Source organism: Chiloscyllium plagiosum, chromosome 31 (genome assembly GCF_004010195.1).
Source record: "Chiloscyllium plagiosum isolate BGI_BamShark_2017 chromosome 31, ASM401019v2, whole genome shotgun sequence".
Classification (NCBI taxonomy): domain Eukaryota; kingdom Metazoa; phylum Chordata; class Chondrichthyes; order Orectolobiformes; family Hemiscylliidae; genus Chiloscyllium; species Chiloscyllium plagiosum.
The window spans coordinates 20,966,242-20,990,136 of NC_057740.1; the positions used below are offsets into that span (position 1 = coordinate 20,966,242).

General features: G+C 39.0%; 1 protein-coding gene across 2 annotated transcripts in view; it reads left to right on the forward strand.

The window, feature by feature from the left end:
* The first annotated feature begins 6,772 nt into the window (after positions 1-6,772).
* nfic (nuclear factor I/C) overlaps positions 6,773-23,895 on the forward strand; it is a 479,978-nt gene continuing 462,855 nt past the window's right edge. Inside the window, exon 1 of one of the 2 annotated variants that reach the window (XM_043721115.1) lies at positions 6,773-7,658. In XM_043721115.1, coding sequence (XP_043577050.1) covers positions 7,650-7,658 — 9 coding nt within the window. In that variant the 5' untranslated portion in view covers positions 6,773-7,649. Of the gene's footprint in view, positions 7,659-9,313; positions 10,343-23,895 lie in introns of those variants that run through there. The other variant, XM_043721114.1, reaches the window with a different exon arrangement.

A 23,895-nucleotide genomic window follows, 5' to 3' on the forward strand; every position in this document is an offset into this window, starting at 1 on the left:
ACATTTCCAACGCCCCTCCTCCAAGTCCCTCCTCCCTACCTTTTATCTTCTCCTGCTGAACACTCTCTGCTCATTCCTGAAGAAGGGCCTGTGCCCGAAACGTCGAATCTCCTGTTCCCTGGATGCTGCCTGACCTGCTGTGCTGTTCCAGCAATAAAGTTTCAACTTTGATCTCCAGCATCTGCAGACCTCACTTTCTCCTTTCTTAAGTTAAAGAAAGCATGCATTTATTAATTATTAAAATCCAGAAAAGATAATAAAATTGACATGTACACAGAAATTGGAAATTTGAATTGATTAAAGCAATAACTGTTAAAAAGATATACAAATCACTCTTTGGGTTTCATGAAGAGCAACTGTTAATTTGAATGATACCAGTAATGATGATATAGGTAGTGAAACAGTTGATTTCAAGGTTCTTTCCTCTGTAGGTAACTGTAGGGTTTTGTCCTGTTTCCTTCTCAAAGTGATAAATTGTCTTTCCTTTACCTGCAATGTAGGGTTATGTAATCACTTTCCTCAACCTGTGATCCCTATGGCACACTTATTCATACTAGCATCTCAGCCGAAGAACACATACAGATTAGGATCTGTAGTTTGATTTCAACCCTTCTTTTTGTATATTGCAGGAAGGATTTTAAAAAGTCATGTTTGGAACATAATCTCCAGTAGATAGCTTTCTACTGACAGGGATGAACAGCTCCTCACTACCCCTTCCTTTTAATTCACTATGTTTGAAACTTCCCTGACATTTTACAGGTGTGACTTACCATGGGTCCAGCCATGACTTTGCCAGATAGCTATTGAATGTAGACCCATAGATACCTTTTAGTTATATGTTCTCTTTTTAAAAAACACAAGTTGTAATTAAAATTTTGATATGTCTATTAGTAATCCAGAGTTAGCATCCATTATTGTGAGAAGTGTATCAGAGACTCATCAGGAAGAGGGGAGGTTAATTGTGGAAGGTGGCTCACAGTCAGTCACTTTACCTCATCATTTGTTAATGTATTGGTGTGCATTGCAAAGGTGTCAGTAGCTAGACCTTTTGTATAAATTGTATATTTTACGTCAGAAAAAAGTACAATACATATTCATCAACCCATTTATGCTTCCTCCTTGCACAGGCTTTTGCCTGTGTTAACAAATGAAGGGGGGAAAATGAGGTTTCTGCAGGGATTTCTTCATTTCTTTCATAGACATTATTTTCAGAATCCATGGAGACCCTGGTGAGGGTAGGGAACGACTCAAGCTCAATCAAACTTGGTGTGTTCAAAACCATAGACTTTTAATTCATTGCCAGCCCTCCAGAATGTGAGCACGTTATTTCAATGTAGTACAGAGCATTACATTGATGTATTTGTATCATGGGTTTGCAGCTACTCTCCTGATAAGAAAATAAAAGTAATGGCATCCAGTATAATTTTTGTGGTGAAATTGTAAAAAAAAAATTGTATTTTGGAATATATCAGAAAGCCAGCAGATTTTGCAACGCAATTACATGATGTGTGCTCTCTGTCTCAGCTATGGCATCATGTGTTGCTACTAAGATTTATCATTACAAAGTTTTGGTTCTGAAAGGAAGCGGTTGAAGACAGGAAAATTAAAGTTACCTGGTGCCGTGCAGGGTTTCCTATTAGGTCGATTACTATCTGAAGTTATCCCCATACTTACTTGCAGTTGATACAGTTTCAAAATGGCCAGGTAGCTATTATTACGTCAGATAGCTCTTCACTACAAGGTGAAAATAGCCTAGGCTGTGGACATATTAATCTATATAATGGCACGTGTTGCGCCTCATGAATGCTGCAGTACTTCACCACACGACTATAGTGCGAAAGGAAGGGATGAGATAGCTGTTAATGCATTTTATTAATTATGCACTTGAATCATATTGGCTTGACATAACTTCACTGTCAGCTCGGATTATAGTAGAGACAGACACCGAGAATATATTTCAAATCAAAAGATTAATTTGGAGTGAGAAAGATTCAGCTAGTGCCAATTATAGAGCTGTCTGAATCTAAACTTCTCGGTGATTCGTCCACTCCTCATCTCACCTGCGGGTGCCAACTACTGATCCTAGTTGAATTTCAGTCAGAAACTGTATCAAATTTACATTGAATTGTTTCTTAGGGTGTTCACTTTGGTAATTCACCGTGAGGTGACTGTGTAACGATTTCTTTTGAACTCGTTTCAGTTCACGGTTGGACTTAGTAACTTGTTACCATTGTATCCCTCGGCATCAGTGTCAGCTGGAATAAGATTCCGAGATTGGAAAGTAAGGCTTAAAGTCATTTTTCCCTTCAGTTTTTTTTGTGTCAGGGAGTGTGTTTGTTTCCATTGCCTTTAGTACTTTTTTCCTCTTTCTATGGTCATCTTTCCGCAAACTCAATTTTTAGTTATTGGCAACACCTTTTCAACACATGGAGTCGTACCAGTCCACTATAGATGTCATAGAGCCATAGAAAACGGAAATAAACTCTTTGGTCCAACTCGTCCATGCCAACCAATTTTCCCACACTAAACTAGTCCCATTTGCTTGTGTTTGTGATAAAGTGCTGTACAAGTGGAAGGTCTTTTTACAGCTCTAAGTTGATACTGTTGTCAAAAGTGGATTAAACACTCAATGTCTCTCAATATTGTATAAACATTTAGAAGGAAACAAAATCTTGAAAAAACTCAGCAGGTCCATCAGCATCTATGGATGGAGAAACAGAGTCAACTTTGAGTCTAATCTGGCCACTGGAAATCGAAGTGATTCTCCATCCAAAACTCTGACCAGATCATAGAGCCCCTCAAACACAGTGCCTTTCAGTGAGGTCATGGCTGGCATTTAATCTCCATTCCTTGTCCTCGTCCGATTCTCTTATAGTCCAAACAAAAACCAGTGAATTATCAATAATTATGGTTCTGCAGTTCAATATAAAAGACATGTGTTCCCCAATTAATCTTCGATGGAAGAATGCATCATTTGCCTGTTTGAAAAAATTAAAATTAAAATCCGGATCTTTCCTCAAAGTTGCATGAGAAGTGCAGCCTCAAATCTGCAGCTCTGCAGCTCTCACCTATTCTTGAAACGGCATTTTCTGATTCCTGTTCTCTAATTTACAGTTATCAATAATGTAAAGTGTAATCGTGTTCATATAGCAAGCATAGTTTTATTAAATATTCATAACCAGCAGCTTTCCTGTGACGTGCCAAAGATTCTTTATCGACTCTGGTTCTAAAATAGATGGAGAATACGAACTTTAATAAAGTGCATTCCACTCGCGAATGTTAACCAAGTAGCGAGCCTCAGTTATTTTCTTTCGAGCTGCTCTGTTTAAATATTTATTGAGGTTTTACTGGAAATATTTGGTAGCACTTACAGTACTTGGATTGTGTTTCCGGATCCTGCACACTGTCAAAACTTACTCGTCCCTCCCTCTACACGTTACCGCTTCCCAATGCTGGCGTGACCCCAGGGAGTCCCGGTTATTTATTCCAATCATTGTCTGGGCCACTCTGCACTCTCTCCATCTCCTCCCCAACACACCCCGATTTTTTTTTAGATCATGTTAGTTACAAACATTTGTTAAAGCATTTCTGAGTTAAACAATCGGAAATGTGCGCATCTTCTCTAACAGACTCATAAATCTGGTGGCATTTGCGGAACTTCGAAGTTAATCTTAAGTTTTCTCTTTGAACGTCAATACCTGATCCCTCCATGAGCCTATACGAAAGCATGCAGCCTGGGCACTTTGCTGACTCCATTTCTCAATGTCTTATTTTTAACCTGAATATCTCTTTCTGTTGTATTGAAATCTTATGATCTAGTAGAATGGTTTATTCAAGGTAGTGGTAAGCAACGATTGTCTTATTTGCATAGTTTTGAATATTAGTTACTCTGATTTTAAGAACTCCACTGATTTATTATATAATGCAAAAAAGTCGAATCTCAACCTGCATAAATGATTGAAGGAATATCGCGAAAATAAAAGCATCATATGCATTGTTTCCAATGTTTTTGGTTAGTCTGGGTGCCAGATGCGCTAAATGAAATGAACTGCAGCGATTCCCATTCAGAAACAATGTGGTTGAGTAATTAGCATCTCGACCTCGTAACAATAACTGATGCCTAGTATGGGACACCTATCATTCGCAGTTCCTCGCCGGGGTGAGCGATTTCAAATGTAAAGTGCCAATTATTCTTCAAGTTCACGTCGTATCTGTGGACGTAGGAAGAAATGAAACATAAACATTCCCACAACGTTATTTTTGTTTCAAAATTACACACTGAAGCGCATCACCTCAACTTTGATGGGTTTGTGAAACTGGTCGCGACTATTCATCTGTTTGCATAGAATCGCGACTTGTATAAATGCTGCGACAAAGGATACCTGCAGGTTTATTTTTATAAAGGACATGATTTGGAGATGCCGGCGTTGGACTGGGATGTACAAAATTAAAAATCACACAACACCAGGTTATAGTCCAACAGGTTTATTTGGAAGCACTCGCTTTCAGAGCGCTGCTTCTTCATCAGGTGGTTGTCCAGGGCTCCGAAAGCTAGTGCCTCCAAATAACCTGGTGGACTATAACCTGGTGTTGTGTGATTTTTAACTTTTTTTTAAAGACGGCAGCAATAAAGACATTGCCCGGAATCTGGACTAACTGCGTTGCAACATACAGACTGATGGAGGACAAGATGCCAGAAAATCCACCCCAAGGCTGTGGAAATGCCTGGTGCTTGTTATCCGTTGATAGAAGGCTGGGTGTGCGCGGTGAAACCAACAGGTGTACTTGCAGTTACCAACTCACCTGGGTAATTTTTTTTGTTGTCTTTTAAATTAAAGCCTTGCAAAAGTTCTCACAACTTTTTATCTGTACTGTTTATAGTTTAATATCAGGGGAAAGCCCAGTTCTATAAACGAAGGATCCAGAAAAATCAATACATTGTCATTCCCTCCTCCAAGTCTTTGTACTAATTTTATTATTGCAGGTGCAGTGATATTTTTGTTTGATGCTGTACTTCCCCCTTAGTCAGTTATTGCTCACGTCTTAAGTGTTATTCTGTTTGCAATTAGAAAGTGAGGATTATGTTTTGTTTCACTATCCTCGAAATGATGAGTTTTGATTTTGGCTATCGCACACGGAAAGTGAACATCATCCAATTTACCCAAGAAACAGCAAGCTGAAATGAAGGATTGTTTTGGGGTTTCAAAATTTCGTTACGGTTGTTGAATTCTATTCACTGAAATCAGTTGATATTTTGCGCAAACATTGAATGATAAATAAACATCGCTTGAATGGGGGAACAAAATCAACATACTAATTGGATATCACTTACAAAAGTTAAAAAAGCAGAAATGTATATTTGGCATTTCCCTAACTAAAAGACACTGGAACAAGTTCGAAAGTCCAATTGTGATGACAACAGTCAAGTTAACATTTTAGGTGTGGACCATGAATCCCAACTCTTATTTCTTGCCTGTTCTGCACTGAAAGCAGTGCAAGGATCTGACTTTCGCCAGATTTATTTTTATTGAAAAGTACAAATCCAGAATAGATTTGCATTTTTAATTTAAAATTGAAGGCCAAGTTACAGCTCCTCTCATCAATCTAGTTTCAGCGTTACAGCAGTAACAGAACAGTTACTGGTTTATCCCTGCATGTCAATGATAATTACTATCATTTAAAGGTCGTCGGTGTCTGATGATAGTCCAATAATCGAGGCGTTACAAAAGATATCACCTCCGCTAGGAACAGGTGCAGCCAGTGATTTTCTATTGGTTTAACTTTGTCTGGAATAAGCTGCCATCTGTTCCACCAAAAAATGCCGCTTTTGATGCTTGAACTCGCCTTCAGATTCACTCTACGTACTGGGTACATTTCCTGAAATACATATAAAGGATTGTAATGTTATGTCAATCGATGACACTAAGCAGAGTAAATTATTTTCTATTACTCTCTACTTTCTGGACTTCAATTGATTACACATATGCTCTCCGCGATTTCCGTCTCATCGATTCTTTTCTGTTACATTTGCCAGTCCATGCATTTTTAAGTGTGACATTTGTGTCTTAATGTTTTATCAATAACTTATTTTGCAGTGAAATGAATTGTGTTGTTGCATGATCATGGGAAGCTACTCAGACAAACTTGCTCCAAAGTTTGCCAGGTACCGTGTATGGTTAAGCAGTGATCTAACCGCTGCATTTAACAAAGGATGAACAAAATGTGTACATGGATGCAGAGAAACAATACCCTTTGGTAGGGGATTCCTTAAAAGTATCTTAAAATTAGAGGGGCGAAATCAGGAAGCACTATTGCACGTATGGGTCTGAATATCAGTAAATCATGAGATATTTTTCCACCAAAAATTATCGGGTCAGTGAAAGATGTCTATTGTCTGAAAACAATAGATTGTCGTGTCAGGATATTAATGGATATGACATAGAGGGAGGTAAATGGAGTTGAGATACATTTCAGCCGCCATCCAGACTGAAAGGGGCGGAATGGCCTACTGTTATGGAAAGATATGGAGTTGGAGTTAAACATTGAAGTGTTTCTGTGATAAAACTATTTTAAGTTAAAGTTCTCTTCTGCAATTCGAGAGGGATTCATGCTTTAAAATGACTTCAAAGCAGCCTCCACCCCCCTCCTCGACCCAAACAATTGCAAACGAGACTGCTGAGCAATAAGTAATGGAAAGTTCATTCCCATTTGATCCGACTTATTTTCCGGTACGGTCGCGATTTCAATGTCAAAAGCGGATTTCCTGATAAATAATAGAGACGTTCTTAAGGCCAGACAAATAGGTTGGATTACATGTTAAGGTTTATTTTTTTCCTGTTTTAAAATAAACAATGTCCTGATGTTGGCAATTTTTGATTTCCACAGATCATCTTGATGCTTTTGGGAAGCAAAATCTAATCGTTTAACATTCCAAGAAAAAGTTAACTGAGTTGAGAAATGTCTATATATATTTCAACATATTTATCCTGAAGTCATTAGGAAATCGGAACTATTTATTTGAGTGACCTTGATTTATTTTGTGCTGACAAACTCTCTTGCTCCAAAAGGTTTATAGTATCGCCACATCGTTCCCGTCCAGCACCACGTGTTCTTCGCTTTAAGATTATTGGCAGCATTTGTGCAAATGCCGTTCGAACCTCTAATTTAGCAAAGGATTGCGATGGTGCACAGAGATGGCTGGATAACCATGGCAAAATCCAGGCACATAGTCTTCTCTTTATAGCGATGGATGTGTGCAGAAAGCTCAGACCTTATGGTAATGATGTGATTTCCTTATGCAAATAAGCCATTGCGGAAATAAACAGTACGCCTCGCTCGCTCCCTTTACTTCTGTAATATTTTTATACTACGCCATCAATTCATCACTAAAGCGGCCAAGGCAGCCCTCCCCCATCTTTCTCCTGGGCAATCAGGATCCGCCGGTTGCCTTCACTTTTCCATCGGATGTGTTAGAAAGCAGCGAGAGGGAGAGACAGAGAGGGGGAGAAAAAATAGCCCGCACACACACAACACCACACAGAGACCGAAGGCAGATATTCCTCTGGATGAAGTAGGAAAATTGCAAAGGAATACAAATGAGGCGCGAGACAAGCTTCTAATTCGAGTGCAAGTTGATTACGTACTTTCACATGGCAATGGTACGTATATTTTATTGCACCGTCTTGCTCGAGCCGTGTGTTGGTTCCGGTGTCTGTCTGTCTGTGCCTCACTCTCTTGTGTTGCTTATGCGATCGGGTTTGTGCCAAGATTTTGTGGTGTTTAAAGGGGAGGGGACGGGGAGGGAGGGGGGGAAGAGAGAGACAGAAAGCAAAAGCGCTGAGCTTGGCAGATTTCCCATCTGTGAGCAGTTTGCCTGCCAGCTGAAATGAATTTATGCGTGATCTGTATACGTGTGCATTGGCGACGTACATTTCGAGTCCAAGTTCAAGCGGGGAGCCAAGTGTGTGTGATCGTAGCGGTAATGGCCGAGCAGCTCGGGAGAGCCGCCGGCTTGAACTTGACTCATGAACCGCGACGCTGCGACCAAGGCTGGGACATGTTGCTAATCCACCTCCCTTTTAAAGGGACATTACACTTTCTCGGCCTGTTAAATGCGCACCATCCCCTTATGCAAGAGATTGCGGGGTTCTCGCCACAGGTCATTCTGCAGCTTATTTTAAACACACAATTTGAAAAGTTCGCTATACTTTAAGAAAGCGCAAGCAAGAAGAGCTTTGCGGCCCGTAGATTTGTTGGTTTTCGTTCGCCGTTCTGAAATACATTTCCCAGCCCACATTCGGAAAGTTCAGAGAATGAAGCAGTGCAGTTCCAGTTTTGTCTTTGCCGTTCTCTGTCTGTCTCTCTTTCTATATATATATAGGCCCAGTAAATGGATAAGCTCTTTAAATTCGCTGTAACCATTCAGAAATAAAAAATGTATTGATTACAAATATTGATTGCATACCTAAGGTCTAGGAAACCTTCTTTCTCCAAAATTTCACTGAATTAAACACTTGCAGCGTTTCTGCAGCAGATTGTTGTATAGTGGAATGTTTGTGCAAATATGCAAAAGTGAAAGATGGCTTGATCTATAAAGTTTGTTTGACAGAATCCCAGTTCTCCTGTATTTTAGAGATTGTATGAAGCAATCTGCAAAACATTTTATGAAATAGCTTGCAGTGTTCTGAGATGTATCTACCTGCAGAATCATGCAAACTTCACTCCTATTGTTGAGCTGGGGAATATTGTGGAGACAAAAATGCTGTCCTGACCGAAAGCGGAATGCGCTTGGCATTATGGTGGCATCTGGCAAATTTCGATGGTCCAGCTTGATAGAAAAGACATTTCATATTTAAGAGACCAAGTTCTATTTGAATATACTGCAGACGTAAAACGTACTTTTTTGCCTTTCGTTTGCTGTTGGCCCTCTATGCAGTCAGAATGATTTGCCCCCACGCATTGAGGAGAAAAGAGTATGACCGATTAACTCGGACACATTGCGCCGGGCCATTGATGCATAGAATGGGTTGTTCTGCTAACGTCAGTTAGTGAAAAGCAATACAGTGTCTGGCAGAGTAAATGGTCAATTTGATAATGTACTGTGGTCACTGGCTTCTAGTATTAATAAATATACAAATCACGACAGTACTACAATCACTCTTCAATTATCCATACCAAAGTCTCACGATTTATTCTCCTACATTCTGCTGGGAAACAATCATTGTCTTGGCCTACTTTGGAAACTATTTCCTCATGTCACGTACACCAGCTTTCAACAAAGTCCTGTGCATTGTCATGACTTTACCATTGACTTTGACTTCTGCAGTTTTGCGCACGCCGACTGGAACCTTTCATTTGACTTAATTCAATATTTGAACTTCATCATAAAAGTTGAGGGGCCAAGGCAGGATCTGTCTGTGTTCCGAGATTTCATTTTACTTTCTGATGCAATGATTTGGGATGGAGGGTGGTGCTGGTGGTTGGAGTGGCGGCTGGGGTGGAGAATTGAGATTGGATTCGAGCAACGTTTCTTTCAGCAGAATTGTACGGGGTAATCGCAACATTGCAGTCTGTCACAAAGGGTGATGATATATTGGCGGCTCCTGTATAGGAATGCCTGCTTTGTCATGCTGTCCCTGAGCTTTATTGTGATTTCTTTAAAATATCATCAGAGGGTGGAAAAGAGGGGAGGCCAGTAGGCAGCTAGATTGCAGCCCAGTCTCTGTTTTTAAATCCAGGATAGGCACCGTTGTGTGTGTTTGAACGCAGCGGCTGCGTCGTGTCTGGGGCAAGTCTGCCTTTCAAGCGCGGCTCTTAAAGCGGCGCTAACTTTTTTTTGCGTGTTGTTTTTTTTATTGCCCAGTGCGTTTTGACGAACGGTCGTGAGCAGTGAAGAGTTAAAGGAGAGGGGAGGAGGGAAGTAGCTGGGCTTATTTACATTGCTGGCGATCTCCCAGTGGCCTCGGTCCATTGGCTGACAGCGGGGCTGCGAGTGGTGCTGAAATTTGGGTCTAATGGCAGAAATTCCCTGAAGTCAGACGTTTTTGGGGCTTGGTCAGGACAGTCGCGTCATTCCTGGTCCGCTCTCCTTTATTCCTCTCCCTCTCCCACCGTTTGACAGATGAAGCCCAGTTTCCAGGGCTGCTTTCTTTCAGATACTCCGTGCTAAGTGCCACTTCTCTCCCTCCTCTCTCTCTCTCTCTTATATATAATTATTAATTGTGTTTGGGGGTGGGATTTAGTCGCTGTGAGGCGAGATGTCACGATGATCCAGTAACTTTTGGATGATCTGCGACTTTAACTCCAGGTCGTCATGATGTATTCCCCGCTCTGCCTGACTCAGGTAATGTCCATCTCTGAGGTAATTTAGTTATCAGTTCGGTTGCTGCTGCCAGTGGACGCTTTCCGCTCCCCACGCCCCCGCCACTTGGCCACATTCACCGCATTGTATTTTCCTCAGGACGCGGTTACTGTTAAAAATGGCGGGATAATTTCTGCAGCATGCTTTCAGTGCCCGGAGCTCCCCGGGTTAGTCCTTTCCTCCTCTGGCTCTCCCCAGGCAGCTCCTGCCAACGCAATCCGTCTTGACACATACAGAAAACAAATCCAAGCCCGGCGCTCAAGTTTGTTTTTGTGTATGTGTGTGTGTGAAAATCCAATGGAAAACGCAGCTTTGGCTCCTTCCAACTTCGCCCCAGTTCCATGCAGGACTGTTCCACCCGCCGCTACGAAGTTTGACAAAAATGTTTCTGTGGTTATTAGAAATAAGAAGAACTTCAGCAGAGCGCGGAGAGCCTTTATTTCCCTCCCCCTCTCTCTGTCCCACTCCACCTCCCTCCCCCCCCCCCCCAAGTTGATATTATTGAAAGGTGCACATATTTATTGCTGTGAATCTTCAAATCTTTTCGTTAAGCCCAGATACTGAGGTGTGATAGGTATGGGAATTTGGGATGGTGGGTAGTGAGGGGTGATTTGAGCAAGACGTTTGATATTTTAGCAGGTGTCAAATGAGCACATTTAGTGCATTTTTGGAAATCCTACAAGTTAAAGTTCTACGGTGCTCCTTAAACTCTGTTTCCACTGAAATTGGTTTGATTTCATGCAGGTTGTTTAATCATATATTTATTTTCTTAGTGGAAGCATAATATTGATTGTTTAAATGTTTCAGATATGTTTTCTCAATGTAGTTTAAGAAGGGAGCCCTTCTCCCATGTGCTTATTCATAAAGTGGCGCTGTTTAAGTTTTTGTTCTGGTTAGAATGTGTACCTGTTCGGAAAGGTTGTATTCTGAAGCTGTTTTATTTAATAGAGACAAGATATGGTGGTGATTTAATCCATAAGAGTACTGTAATTTCACCAGCTCCTGACTAGACATTTTAGTTTGTTTATTCTTGAAGAGTTGTTTAATAAATTCTGCAGGGTTGTAAATTTCACCTGAAAAGAAAACTTTGCAGATACAGTTTCCTTTTTCTTTACTTCAGCTATGCAAATTCATATCTCAGAGCAATTGACTTAGAAGGAAGCAGAAAGAATGGTTGGTAAATAAAATCTTCAGTTACGGCAGGAACAGAAGATGTGAATAAAGTGATCTCTAAAAATGTCATACATATAATTTGTTTATCTATGTTTTATTTTCTAAGGACCAAGAATGTGAAATCTATTTTGAAGAAGGAGAGCAGCTTGCAGTAATCTGAAAGCAGTTCAAGTGTAGCTAATCAGTCCAGACAGTCTGTATTGGATAACAAAGCTGCATTATTGTCCTATTAATTATTTAAATAGTTTCATGGTCTAGAAGCATAATAAACATTCTTTAATAATAACAGACAAAGGGAACTTCCCAAATAGAACAAAAAGACATTTCATATGTGTCTTAAGAAAAACGAAAGTGAAAGGGTTTGGCGTAATGTATACATTATAGTTCGGAACTTGAATGCTCATTTGACTTTATACATTATGTTCTTAGTCTTACAGTATTGCAGTATTTCCTTTATCACATTTATAGTCTTTCGTTTAGAATACCATCACTTAATAGAATTTCCTCCTTTATGTCAAAACCTTCTTTCCTTTTTATTCCTTGCTTTGCGTTTTTGTTCTTGTTCTATTCATTCGTCTTTGACTTGCCCCTTCCTCTTCTCTGGTATATTGTTACTCCTTTTTCAATTTCTATAAAATTCTGTTATTTTACCAGAAAATGTATTGGGAGACCTTATAAATGTATATTATTGCTAATGCCCATATTTCATTTGATAACTTTAAATCAACTGACGGCCAGTGGTTCACCAAGCCTTGGAAAATTCACGAACATGAAATAGAAAACAGTGTTCATATGTATATATTTTCAAAACATATTGATCTTGGAAACTATCTTTAGTCAGGTCTGTAGTATTAATTACAGCTATAGTGTGAAGGCATGCAAAAAACTGTGAAACTGTGAAATTGAGGCCTGTGGCTTGTGGGTGTTTGAGTGCTATAATTTAGGGAGGCCAACACTGGCTGATAGATTTAAAAAAAATTAGGATTCACAAATATTCTGGGTTTTTATCCATTTCTTTCCTATTGCTAATTTTTTTTGGAGGATGTGAGAGTTTAATAATGTAATTTTAATGTGGATTGACATATTCTTTCAATATTACTTTCTCATTTTTGTGCACATGGTGTTTATGTTAAAGTATGTGTTATCTTCAATGTTATTTCAACAGTTCTTAAAAGCAAAGAAACAAAATTAATCCAGATGTTGTCTGGCTACAGTTTCTGACATCTTGCTATATCAATAATGTGGCATGGAATGTAAATTACCGAGTGACATATTCATTCAGTACAATGTAGAAGATTGTGTTATGCATACATTGATTAGTTCAGAGAGAAAACATTAGTTTATTTGTTTATAATTAAGAATTTTTAATTAAATAGTGGAACAGCTTCATTTATTATATTTTCATCTTGGAAAACTAATTATGAGTTTGCTTAGATTGATTCATTTCTTTTATCTACTGATTGTGGGCATTCAGTGTAGAATATAAGTAGACTACCATGGTTGCCATTCTATACAAACCACTGGAGAAAACAGATCTGAGGCGCATTGTGTGTGCCTGTGAGTCAGGTGGAGGGGAGAGGTGGTTACAAAATGTATCAGCATTAAACTAAACCGATTTAAGTTATGTGCTCCAGAAATAATGGGGTATATTCCTGAAGGGTGAAAAAGTTCAATCTACTGTTTAAGAAACTAGTACCAATCAAACAAGCAGCTGTCAAGTCCCAACTGTCAGCCCAATCAGCAAGGCAAATACAGTTATCTCGGAAACAACTTCCTTTAGTCACTTGAGGCAAGCTTGTTTCTCAGTATCAGTTTGGCTTCTTAAAGATGTTTAAATTATATGCACAGCCATAAAGTTCCGCTTTCTAGCAGTTATCTGGAGCATTGGAAACTTGAATTCGCTGATTTTGTTGAAAATCAGACCAGTAATTTGTAGAAATGAACTTACATTGACTCTCATTATCTCTACTGTATGTCTGCAGTCTCAAAGCAGTTATTAGTGGATTTAAGGCCGTAATATAAATACATGCATGTTTTTGATAAGATGTGAATTTCCTTAAAGTACCATTAAACTACGCAGACACAGCTTTCACAGAGAAAGAGTTTGATATGGTGCAGCCATAACGTTTTAGGTTGTACCCTCCAGACAAATATCAGACCAGACCAGAGAGAACATTTTGCTTTTAGAGGTACTATATCTTAAACTACTAATGCTTGATGCTGACAGTAGAGATCAAAGTGAAAGAAAGTCCATTCCTTCCGTAACAATTCAAAAAAGTAAAAAGATAGTTAGTCAAGTAACTCTAAGCAATTAAAGCAGTTACAATTAATACCATAATGCATGTTAATAGTTTAATAGTTTTACGCATATGCCTTGGATATATTTACTGTGCTTGTCATCTTCTGAAAACCTAGTTTCAACGGATTGTTTTAACCATACGAGCAGGAGAATTTCTAGAGTTCTTTTATGTCCTTGGGGCAACTGGTTTCAACTCTCAGCCATCCCATTTTGCACCTGAAAAATGGGCAGCTGTAAATTCCAACTGAGTTGAGCACCTCAGCTTGACTGTAACAGGTTTTAAGCAAGAACGGTGGTAGGAAAAGGGCCCATTCAACAACAGTGAAGTTTTGTGGGAGGATGCAAAGCAGGAGTGATGAAGTGATAAAGGGATGATGTTGCATGGTCACGGATTAAGTCAAGGATCAAAAAATGTGTCCAGAGAAGGTGTAAATGGGAAAAGAAGACTCATTGTCAATACCATCAAAACAAAGTTAGATTAGATTAGATTAGATTACTTACAGTGTGGAAACAGGCCCTTCGGCCCAACAAGTCCACACCGACCCGCCGAAGCGTAACCCACCCATACCCCTACATTTACCCCTTACCTAACACTCCGGGCAATTTCGCATGGCCAATTCACCTGACCTGCACATCTTTGGACTGTGGGAGGAAACCGGAGCACCCGGAGGAAACCCACGCAGACACGGGGAGAACGTGCAAACTCCACACAGTCAGTCGCCTGAGGCGGGAATTGAACCCGGATCTCTGACGCTGCGAGGCAGCAGTGCTAACCACTGTACCACCGTGCCGCCCACAAATTTGAAACACACACACAAATTAAAAAAAAAACATGAAGGCAGAGATTATGAACTTAGTATTGAGTGAGGAAGACTGTAAAGTTCCTCTTGGCAAGATGAAGTAATGTTCCATCAGTTTATGTTGGGCTGATTGAAACAGTGTAGGAGGCTGAGTACAGAATGAGAATGGAGCAGAGAATTATAATGACAGGCAACTGGAAGCTCAGGGTCAAGCTTGCAGACTCAATGCAGGTGTTCCCACAAAGGCATCATGGAATCTGCATTTCATCTCTCTACTTCTTAATGTAGTAATTGATCTCAGCTGCATTTTGTGCTAAATTTTGGGCACCATACTTTAGTAATACTTTCAAGACCTGAGAGTTAGCACAGATGTGATTTACTTGAATGCTACTACACATGAGGGACTACAGTCATGTGGGAAGCCTGGAGAACCTGAAGTTGCTCTTCATAGAGCAGAGAAGATTAAGAACCGAATTTGATTGAGGTGTTCAAAATCCTGAGCAATTTTGATGTAGTAAATATAGGGCAGATGGATGGGTAACCAGAGGGCATAGATTTAAATTAATTAGGACGAGGGCCAGGGCTGACCTGTAGCAAAATTTTTACATTATTATTATCTGGAATTCATGGCCTGAAAGGATAATAGAAGAAGTTTCAAATGGCAGTGTTTCAATAAGGATTCAGGTAAATATTTGAAAGAGGGAAAATTGCCTGGTTGTCAGCAATGAGTGGGAGAGAGAGAAAAGGACTCATTGGACCGCATTACCCAAGCGTTGATGTAGGTTTTAATGGACTGAATGGTCATCTTTTGTGTTAGAAAATTCTATGATACATTTCTATGACTTAATATCTAAATGTGTAACTTGAGGATAATGGCTGTAAAATTAATGGGGCTTATATTCCAAATAACTACTACATTTTTCAGGTGTAAAACAAGGGCAACCATGGCAAATTTAAAAGTGGAAAGACCTCAAGTTCCTGTCCCAATTTTGTACATGTATCAAGCCCACTGCTAAATTTGTCAGGGCCTTACTTTTTAGATGGATTCTTTTGCAAAATTTGTTTAGACAGAGCTTAAAGTGCCCAGCCACAATTATTTTCTCATGCTTGAGTAAATGAACTAAGAGTTTTTCAAGGAACTCCTATAAACTGTATTGATTGCACATAGTTCAGGACATTAATGAATTTAAGCCCCAAGTAAGATACAGTCAGTCTGCTTGGGGCTTCAAAAAACATTTCCCTCACATTAGATTAGTATACTAGAAATAGATATACCATATGGTTAGAAAAGGTTTTGGAAGTATCCAGATGGATATAGACTTGGATTATCAAATGCATCATGGGATATGATGAATCGTTTGCATCCCGGACTGCATGAAGTACATTGTGTCAGGGGATGGGTAAGAAGAGTAAGAGAGATGGTGACTTAATGGTAATATCATTGGACTATTAATCCTGAGCCCAGGATAGCGCTTTGTAGATTTGAGTTTCACCACGAGAGCTGATCGAAATTCAGTTGTACAGAACCTGGAGTACGGAGCTATCTCAGGAATGGTCGCTATGATTATTGTAAAAACCATCTGGTTCACAAATGTCCTTTCTGTAGAAAAATTGGCCTTCTTATCATATGTGTCCTCCAATGTGGTTGACTCTGAACTGTCCCTTAAATGGTCTAGCAAACTACTCAGTTCAAAGGACCACAAGCCTTGTCAGCAGCCTCCACATCCCATAAAAGAATAACAGTGGAGGTAGTGAAACATTTTAAAATTTGGCTTTATTTTCTTTGGTGGAAGTTTTGTGGGAGGATGCAAGGCAGGAGTGATGAAGTGATAAAGGGATTTTTTTGTGGAATTTCTTCTGATGATATTAAGTAGAATGGGTAGGACCCATGTTTTAATGGATTTTACCTGACCTTTGGAAAGATAGGCCTCAAAGCAGTGAAGGATATTTTCTCACCTTCACTGCTTTTTATGACGCAATTTGATTGTAGAATGTATAGTTTGAACTATATTTTAAATAAGTACTGACACGAAAACAAAGTTAGAATGTGTAATAAATTTCAAACTAATATTTTATTATTGATTGGAAAGATGATTAAATATTGCTCAGGCCGACTGAGAGTTTATTACGTATTGGAAACATTATTTAGCCTGCTTAATTTCCTTAGATTTTGCTTTCAAGAGGGAAAATGGGATAATTTACTAGTGATATATTTTGTGCTAGAGGGCTAGGTTGCAAGCTGGATTTTCATTTTTGCAAGTTGTTTGGATTTATTCTAGACTGATGGGCCTGCTGTTGGCTATAAAGATCCAATTTAAAATGAATTTAGACAGTACGATCCAAAGCACAATATGTCCCTAAGTCAGCAGTTGTTGAGACACATGATCAGGGAGGCTGAAGGATGCTGTCGATGGAATTGGTAAAGTTGCATTCATGATATTGTGAGTGTTACCCCTAAATAGAAACAAGGTACATGCTGGAACAGCAGTGGAGTTTCTAGTTGTGCCATAGTTGACTGAAAGTACTTAAATGTTGAAATGTGAAAGCTATTCTGTTACCCAGGAGTGCTATCTTTCACTTTGACAAACAGAAATGTAACAAGTCTTCTGCACCCTGCATTTGCTATTTCTTTAAGGGAATCTGAATAAGGATTTATTGTACTGTTTTAAAATTATGATTTAGCATTGCCTCAGTATATTCCAAAGGGTTGCCCTGTCATCTAAGTAGACAGAGGTTGGTTAAAAGGTGGTCCTTTCTCAAGTATATTTGTTTCTATGAAACTGCTGCATATTCTTCCATCAGAGAAAATAAATCTTCTTGAAACGGAATCTTTCTGACTTTAATGGGCAGAACAGCACAAAGGAAAGATATGGCAACAGTGCTGAATTTTTGTTTTATTAACAAATTAAGGCCTTACTTTTGGTACTTGGGTTGCACACTCCATTTTATGAAGTTGCCATATTTTTTGCTCTTTGTCATGTACTGACCTTGATTTTAATATTCTACTCACCCACCAATTGCTGGGAACTCTAAATATCCACAGAGAAATCAATACAGGAATCAATCAAAATCTCCTTTGAGTCAGCATATTAAATGATATGTAATTTTTTGACTTAAATATATAGTAGTGAATCCTATTTGTACTAAACAGACCACTATTATATTCCAGAATGTTACTACATTTCTAGGAATGCACAATGCTTGGACAATATTTTTATTGTTGGTGGATCACCTGTAATGTTGCTTCTGGTCTGTGGCATTTGGACAATGGTTTTAATGGTAGGCAGGTAGCAGTGAGACTGTGAATGGTGTAGTGGCTTCATTCAGAATCAGCCCAAGAACTGGAGTCAGTGGAATTCTGCTGTATTAGACCCAGTATTGAAGAGAAAGCTGAAATCCAATAAGGGAAGAGTTCAAATAGGTAGGCAGTCACATTGCATTTTATTCAGTGTCTATTTATTTCTGAATGTTTAATAATTATATATAATAACAAAATTTAAGTATTTCACCACTGATTTGATCATGTCGCAGGAATATGTCCAAATGTGAGACTCTTATGAGATTCTTGAACCATTTACAAGGGAAGAGAGCTGAGATGGATTCTATTACTTTACTTACCATTTCATATTCAGAATACCCCCTTAAGTTGTTTGCAGTCAAGACTAGAGAACCCTACCACCCTTTTTATGATGATGAGGGAAGGAATGGGATGCATACCTACCTCTCAGCAGCTGGAGCAGTGCCCACTCAGTCTGGATGCGTGTACCCCACTGGATGTCTACATTTAGAGTCTTTATTCTAGCCCCCACTTCGTAGGGATGTCTGCACCGTGGCTCAAACACTTCACCGTATGACTTGGAGATGGGAATCCTATCTTAAGTCCAAATCTCACTTCACATTATAATAACTACTGTTAACAATCTACCAGTTTAACTTTATTAATGACTCAGATGCAGGGAGTTTTCATAGTAGCTGTATGGCACAGAAGGCATTCAATATGTGTGTCATAAGAATAACTAACCAGAAATTACAATCCAAACAATAATCACAACCAAAAGAAACATAACCATCAGAAAGATAAGACATGGGTTTTCAAAGAGCATGTTGGATGAGTTACCAGAAATATGGGCATTCAAATTATTATGTGGATTAATATATTCTTAAAGACGCTAAATCATTAAGGATGCTGGGCAGAAAGCAGAGTTTTGGGACTGTAACTCTGTCAAACAGTTTAATCTGTCATCCCTCACAATGAAAGATGGCAGCAGGTATGCAAATAATTAATACAGGAATTATGGAGAAAATGTTATAAACTGTGATATTTCTGTTCATTCTTTGTTGTAAAACCACATTTTAATTTTATAGTCAAAAATACCATAGACATAGCTCTGTTACCATTTTCACTACATTTCCAAAACAGATATTCATGAAGTATATCTTTAAAGATTATGTGGTATGGTAGTACTTTTGCGAGCACATGTGGATAATGTTGATCAATGCTGTGTGTGAAACAGGCTAATAGTCAGTAATTTCAGATTTTTCATGGAGAAACATTTAAAACTGGCTGTGAGAAGTGAGAACATTTGATATAAAATCTAGTCTGATGGGTGGAGTACAGTCTAATTGTAAACCTGCAACAAACAGTTATTACTGGACCATTGTTTTTTTGATGACACTTTTTAGATCAACTTGTTTGCTGATTCGGAAGGAATGTGATTTCTGCAGCAACTCAAAAATGAATAGTGTGGAAATAGATACGAAGAGTATAAAGCACTATACAAATTGTATTTCCTTTTGACTTTTAACGCAAGTCATTTTGAAATGTACCAAAGTTTAATTTGTCTGTGGTCTAATGTGAGTTTGCACAACCTTATTAAAAGTTATTTGATCTTTTTCCATTGGGTTTTTTTTCTTTAATACTTCTGTTCTAAAAGTCAAAAGAATTCTTATTAAGTGGCTAAGTATAGAAAACAATGGGAATATATAATTTTCATTTACTTAGGAGATTATCCAAGTAATGAATCAATGTTTTCTAATACCTGTCTAAGATTTACATTTGCTTTATTGCACTGTATTCTCTAGTCATATTTGTTTTGCGATGAAACATATTCTGTGTTCACTTTATATATAACATTTAATACTTAAATCAATTTCTTGGGGGATTCTGTGGCTCAGTATCTTCTTCAATGCACATACTTTCCCCTATCTGCCGTTGTATCTCTCAAAAATGCTTTTTCCCTTTTTAATACCACTTATATACTTGTTATCCCTGGATTTTCATGACCTCCCGACTGTGACATTTGTCAAACATCATCAGGAAAAAAAAGCAACAAGAACACCAGCCTGAATTTGCTTTACCTTTTAAATGAATTAAACATCATAAAACTGTTTCCATAAAATGGATGCTGAACTGAAATTGAGAGGAGGGTTAGTTCAAAGTCTTGTTAAAGAATTGGATTTCGAGATGGGCCTTTAAAGGTGGTGTAGAGGAATAGAGGAAGGAATTCAGCAGATCACGACTAAGGATAATGGGGTGAGAAGATGAGAATGAGGAAGGGCTGGGCAAAGGGAACAGAATTCTAGAGTAACTGTGCCATAGCACTAGAGACGAATGGCAGTACTGAAGAAGTTTACAAAGGTAATATGAGGCAGAGCCATGGAGCAACTGTAAGATTTTGGAGAAGAGTGAAATGTATGAAGAAAGAGAGTAGAGCACATGTGTGTCTTGATGCAGGACAATACATATATGGCAGAGTTTTAGAGAAGTTCTTTTATGAAGGGAGTAAAATAAGAATCTATTATGGAGAGCTTTGGAGTAGGAAATAGCATTTTAAAATAGTGAAGAGGGCTTTGGAGTAATTGAGCCAATGGTATTAGTCAATGATGGTGAGATGGAGTAGGTAATGTTGAGAAGGTAGACATGAGTGGTCATACTGAAAGATACAATGGTTTAAAATATCATGGGTAGATATCATTTGTGTTTTTATAACGAAACTTGCTCTGTGGATGATGTTACTAAGGGACAATGTCTAGACAAATTTGGTGGAATTCAACCATATTGGTAATGTCCTCAAACAGGTTGAGAAAGTTCGTCATGTAGGATTTACCTTTTCTAAATCCACATTGGCAGTGTCTTCATAAGTTATTAGTACCTAGGAATTTGTACAACTCATTTCTTAGAATAATTTTCAGTACTTTATATCTTTAGTACTGTCACTAGTAGTGTGCCACAAGGATCGGTGCTGGGTTCACTGCTTTTCAACATTTATATAAATGATTTGGGTGTTAACATAGGAATATGGTTAGTCAGTTTGCACATGACCCCAAAATTGGAGGTGTAGTGGACTGTGAAGAAAGTTACTTCAGATTACAATGGGATCTTCATCAGATGAGCCAGTGGGCTGAGGAGTGGTTGATGAAGTTTAATTTAGATAAATGTGAGGTGCTACATTTTTGGAAAGGCAAGTCAGGGCAGGACTTTTACACATAATAGTGATGTTCTGGGAAGTGTTGCTGAACAAAGAAACCTTGGAGTGAAGGTTCACAGTTCCTTGAAAATGGAGTCACAGGTAGATAGGTTAGTGAAGAAGGCATTTGGTATGATTTTCTTTATTGGTGAGTAAAGGAGTTGGAAGTTCATTTTGTAGCTGTACACCACTGTGGTTAGGCCACGTTTGGAATACTGTGTGCAATTCTTGTCTCCCTGCTGTAGTGAAACTTGAAAGAGTTCAGAAGAGATTTACAAGGATTTTGCCATGGTTGGAGGATTTGAGTTATCAGGAGAGGCTGAGTAGGCTGGGGCTTTTTTCCCTGGAGCATCGGAAGCTGAGGGGAGACCTTTATAGAGGTTTATAAATTCATGAGGGGCATGGATATGGTAAATAGTCAAGGTCTTTTCCCCAGAGTCCAAAATTTGAAGGCATAGATTTAGGGTGAGAGGGGAAAGATTTAAAGGGGACCTAAGGGCCACTTTTTCATGCAAAGGGTGGTGCATGTATGGAATGAGCCACCAGAGGAAATGGTGAAGGCTGTTATAATTACAACATTGAAAATGCATCTGGATGGGTATATGAGTAGGAAGGGTTTAGGGGGATATGGGCCCAATGCTGGCAAATGGGACTAGATTAATTCAGGATATCTGTTCAGCATGGATGAGTTGGATCAAAGGATCTGTTTCTGTGATGTACATCTCTATAATTCTATGACTTTAGTCCAACTCGGTCTAACTCCTTCAGTCCAACTCATCCATACTGACCAGATATTCCAACCTAATCTAGTCCCACTTGCCAACAACCAGCCCATATCCCTCTAAACCCTACCTATACATAAATCCATCCAGATGCCCTTTAAACATTGCAATTGCACTTGCCTTCACCACCTCCTTTGACAGCTCATTCTGTACCACCCTCTGCATGAAAAAAGTTGCCTCTTAAGTCTCTTTTATATTTTTGTCCTCTCACCCTAAACCTATGCCCTCTAGTTCTGGGCTCCCCCACCCCAGGGAAAAGGCTTTGTCTCTTTACCCTATCTATGCCCCTCATGATTTTATAAACCTCTATAAGGTCACCCCTCAGCCTCCGATGCTCCAGGGAAAACAGCCCCAGCCTGTTCAGCCTCTCCCTATAGCTCAACTCCTCCAACCCTGGCAACATCCTTGTTAATCTTTTCTGAACCCTTTCAAGTTTCAAAACATCCTTCCGATAGGAAGGAGACCAGAATTGCACGCAATATTCCAAAAATGGCCTAACCAATGTCCTGTACAGCCGCAACATGACTTCCCACCTCCTGTACTCAATACTCTGACCAATAAAGGAATGCACACCAAATGCCTTCTTCATGATCATATCCACCTGTGACTCTACTTTCAAGGAGCTATGAACTTGCTTTCCAAGGTCTCTTTGTTCAGCAACACTCCTAGGACCTTACCATTAAGTGTATAAATCCTGCTAAGACTTGCTTTCCCAAAATGCAGCACCTCACATTTATCTAAATCAAACTCCATCTGCTTCTCCTCAGCTCATTGGCCCATCTGATCAAGGTCCCATTGTAATCTGAGGTAATCGTCTTTGCTATCCACTACACCTCCAATTTTGATGTCGTCTGCAAATTTACTAACCATACCTCTTATGCTCACATCCAAATCACTTATATAAATGATGAAAAGCAGTAGAACCAGCACCGAACCTTGTGGCACTCCACTGGTCACAGCCCTCCAGTCTGAAAAGCAATCGTTCACCACCACCCTCTGACTTCTGCTTTTGAGCCAGTTCTGTATCCAAATGGCTAGTTCTCCCTGTTTTCCATGAGATCTATTCTTGCTAACCAGTCTCCCATGGGGAACCTTGTTGAATGCCTTCATGAATATAGTATTGATGTTGGACTAATGCTTTGATCATTGGCAGGTTTAGCTTTATTCTCCTTTTATGAATAGATGTGTATTTGCTAACTTTGATTCCTCCAGGATGGCAGCAGCATGCAATCTTGCTTGGATGACCCTAGCCAGTACCCACTAGCTTCTTTGCTAATTTTTATTCTAAGTGCAATTCCCTTGACTCAGTGAATTAGTTAATTTTCAGTTTCTTTAAACCACTAAGTTATTCCTCCACATTAATTTTGAAAATCTTTTTGGATTTTCATTATACTACAGTTCAATTAGTTAGGAAGTTGGTGTTATCCTCCTTAATGAATATTTCTAGCAAATAATTAATTGATGCAACTGTTTTCATTCATCTTAAATTCCTGTTACATCTTCCCATAAAGTGTTACTATCTTGTTGATAGCTTGTTGTTGATACTAGAGTACATGTGTTATTGTTATGCTGAAGAACTGTTTGCTAAATTCATTTCTTTTACTTACCAAACTCTAAAAATTAATGAAGTACACGTTCATGCGTTCAGACACCATTAGTAACAATTTATGACCAATCATTACATGAAAGCAAGAGATCAGAATTTTCCTTTTCAATTCGAAGGGGAGATGTTTTTGAGGAGGCCTCAACAAAATCATCTGCAAAAAAATAACTAGCAACACATAAAGGAAACTCCCAGTTTCAGCCTTGAGGTTGAATTAACAAAACTTTGCTGGGATCAGTGATAGAGGAGGAAATGTATACTGGAAATGTCCCACCCCGTCGATAGGCAGACTATCCTGTTCCAGATATCCATACCCTAAAAGAAATATTAACATTTGGATGTTCTGGTTAGTGGAAAAATTCAAACTTAAAATCCAAACAGTAGGGAACATCGGATATGATGTCAGAGAAT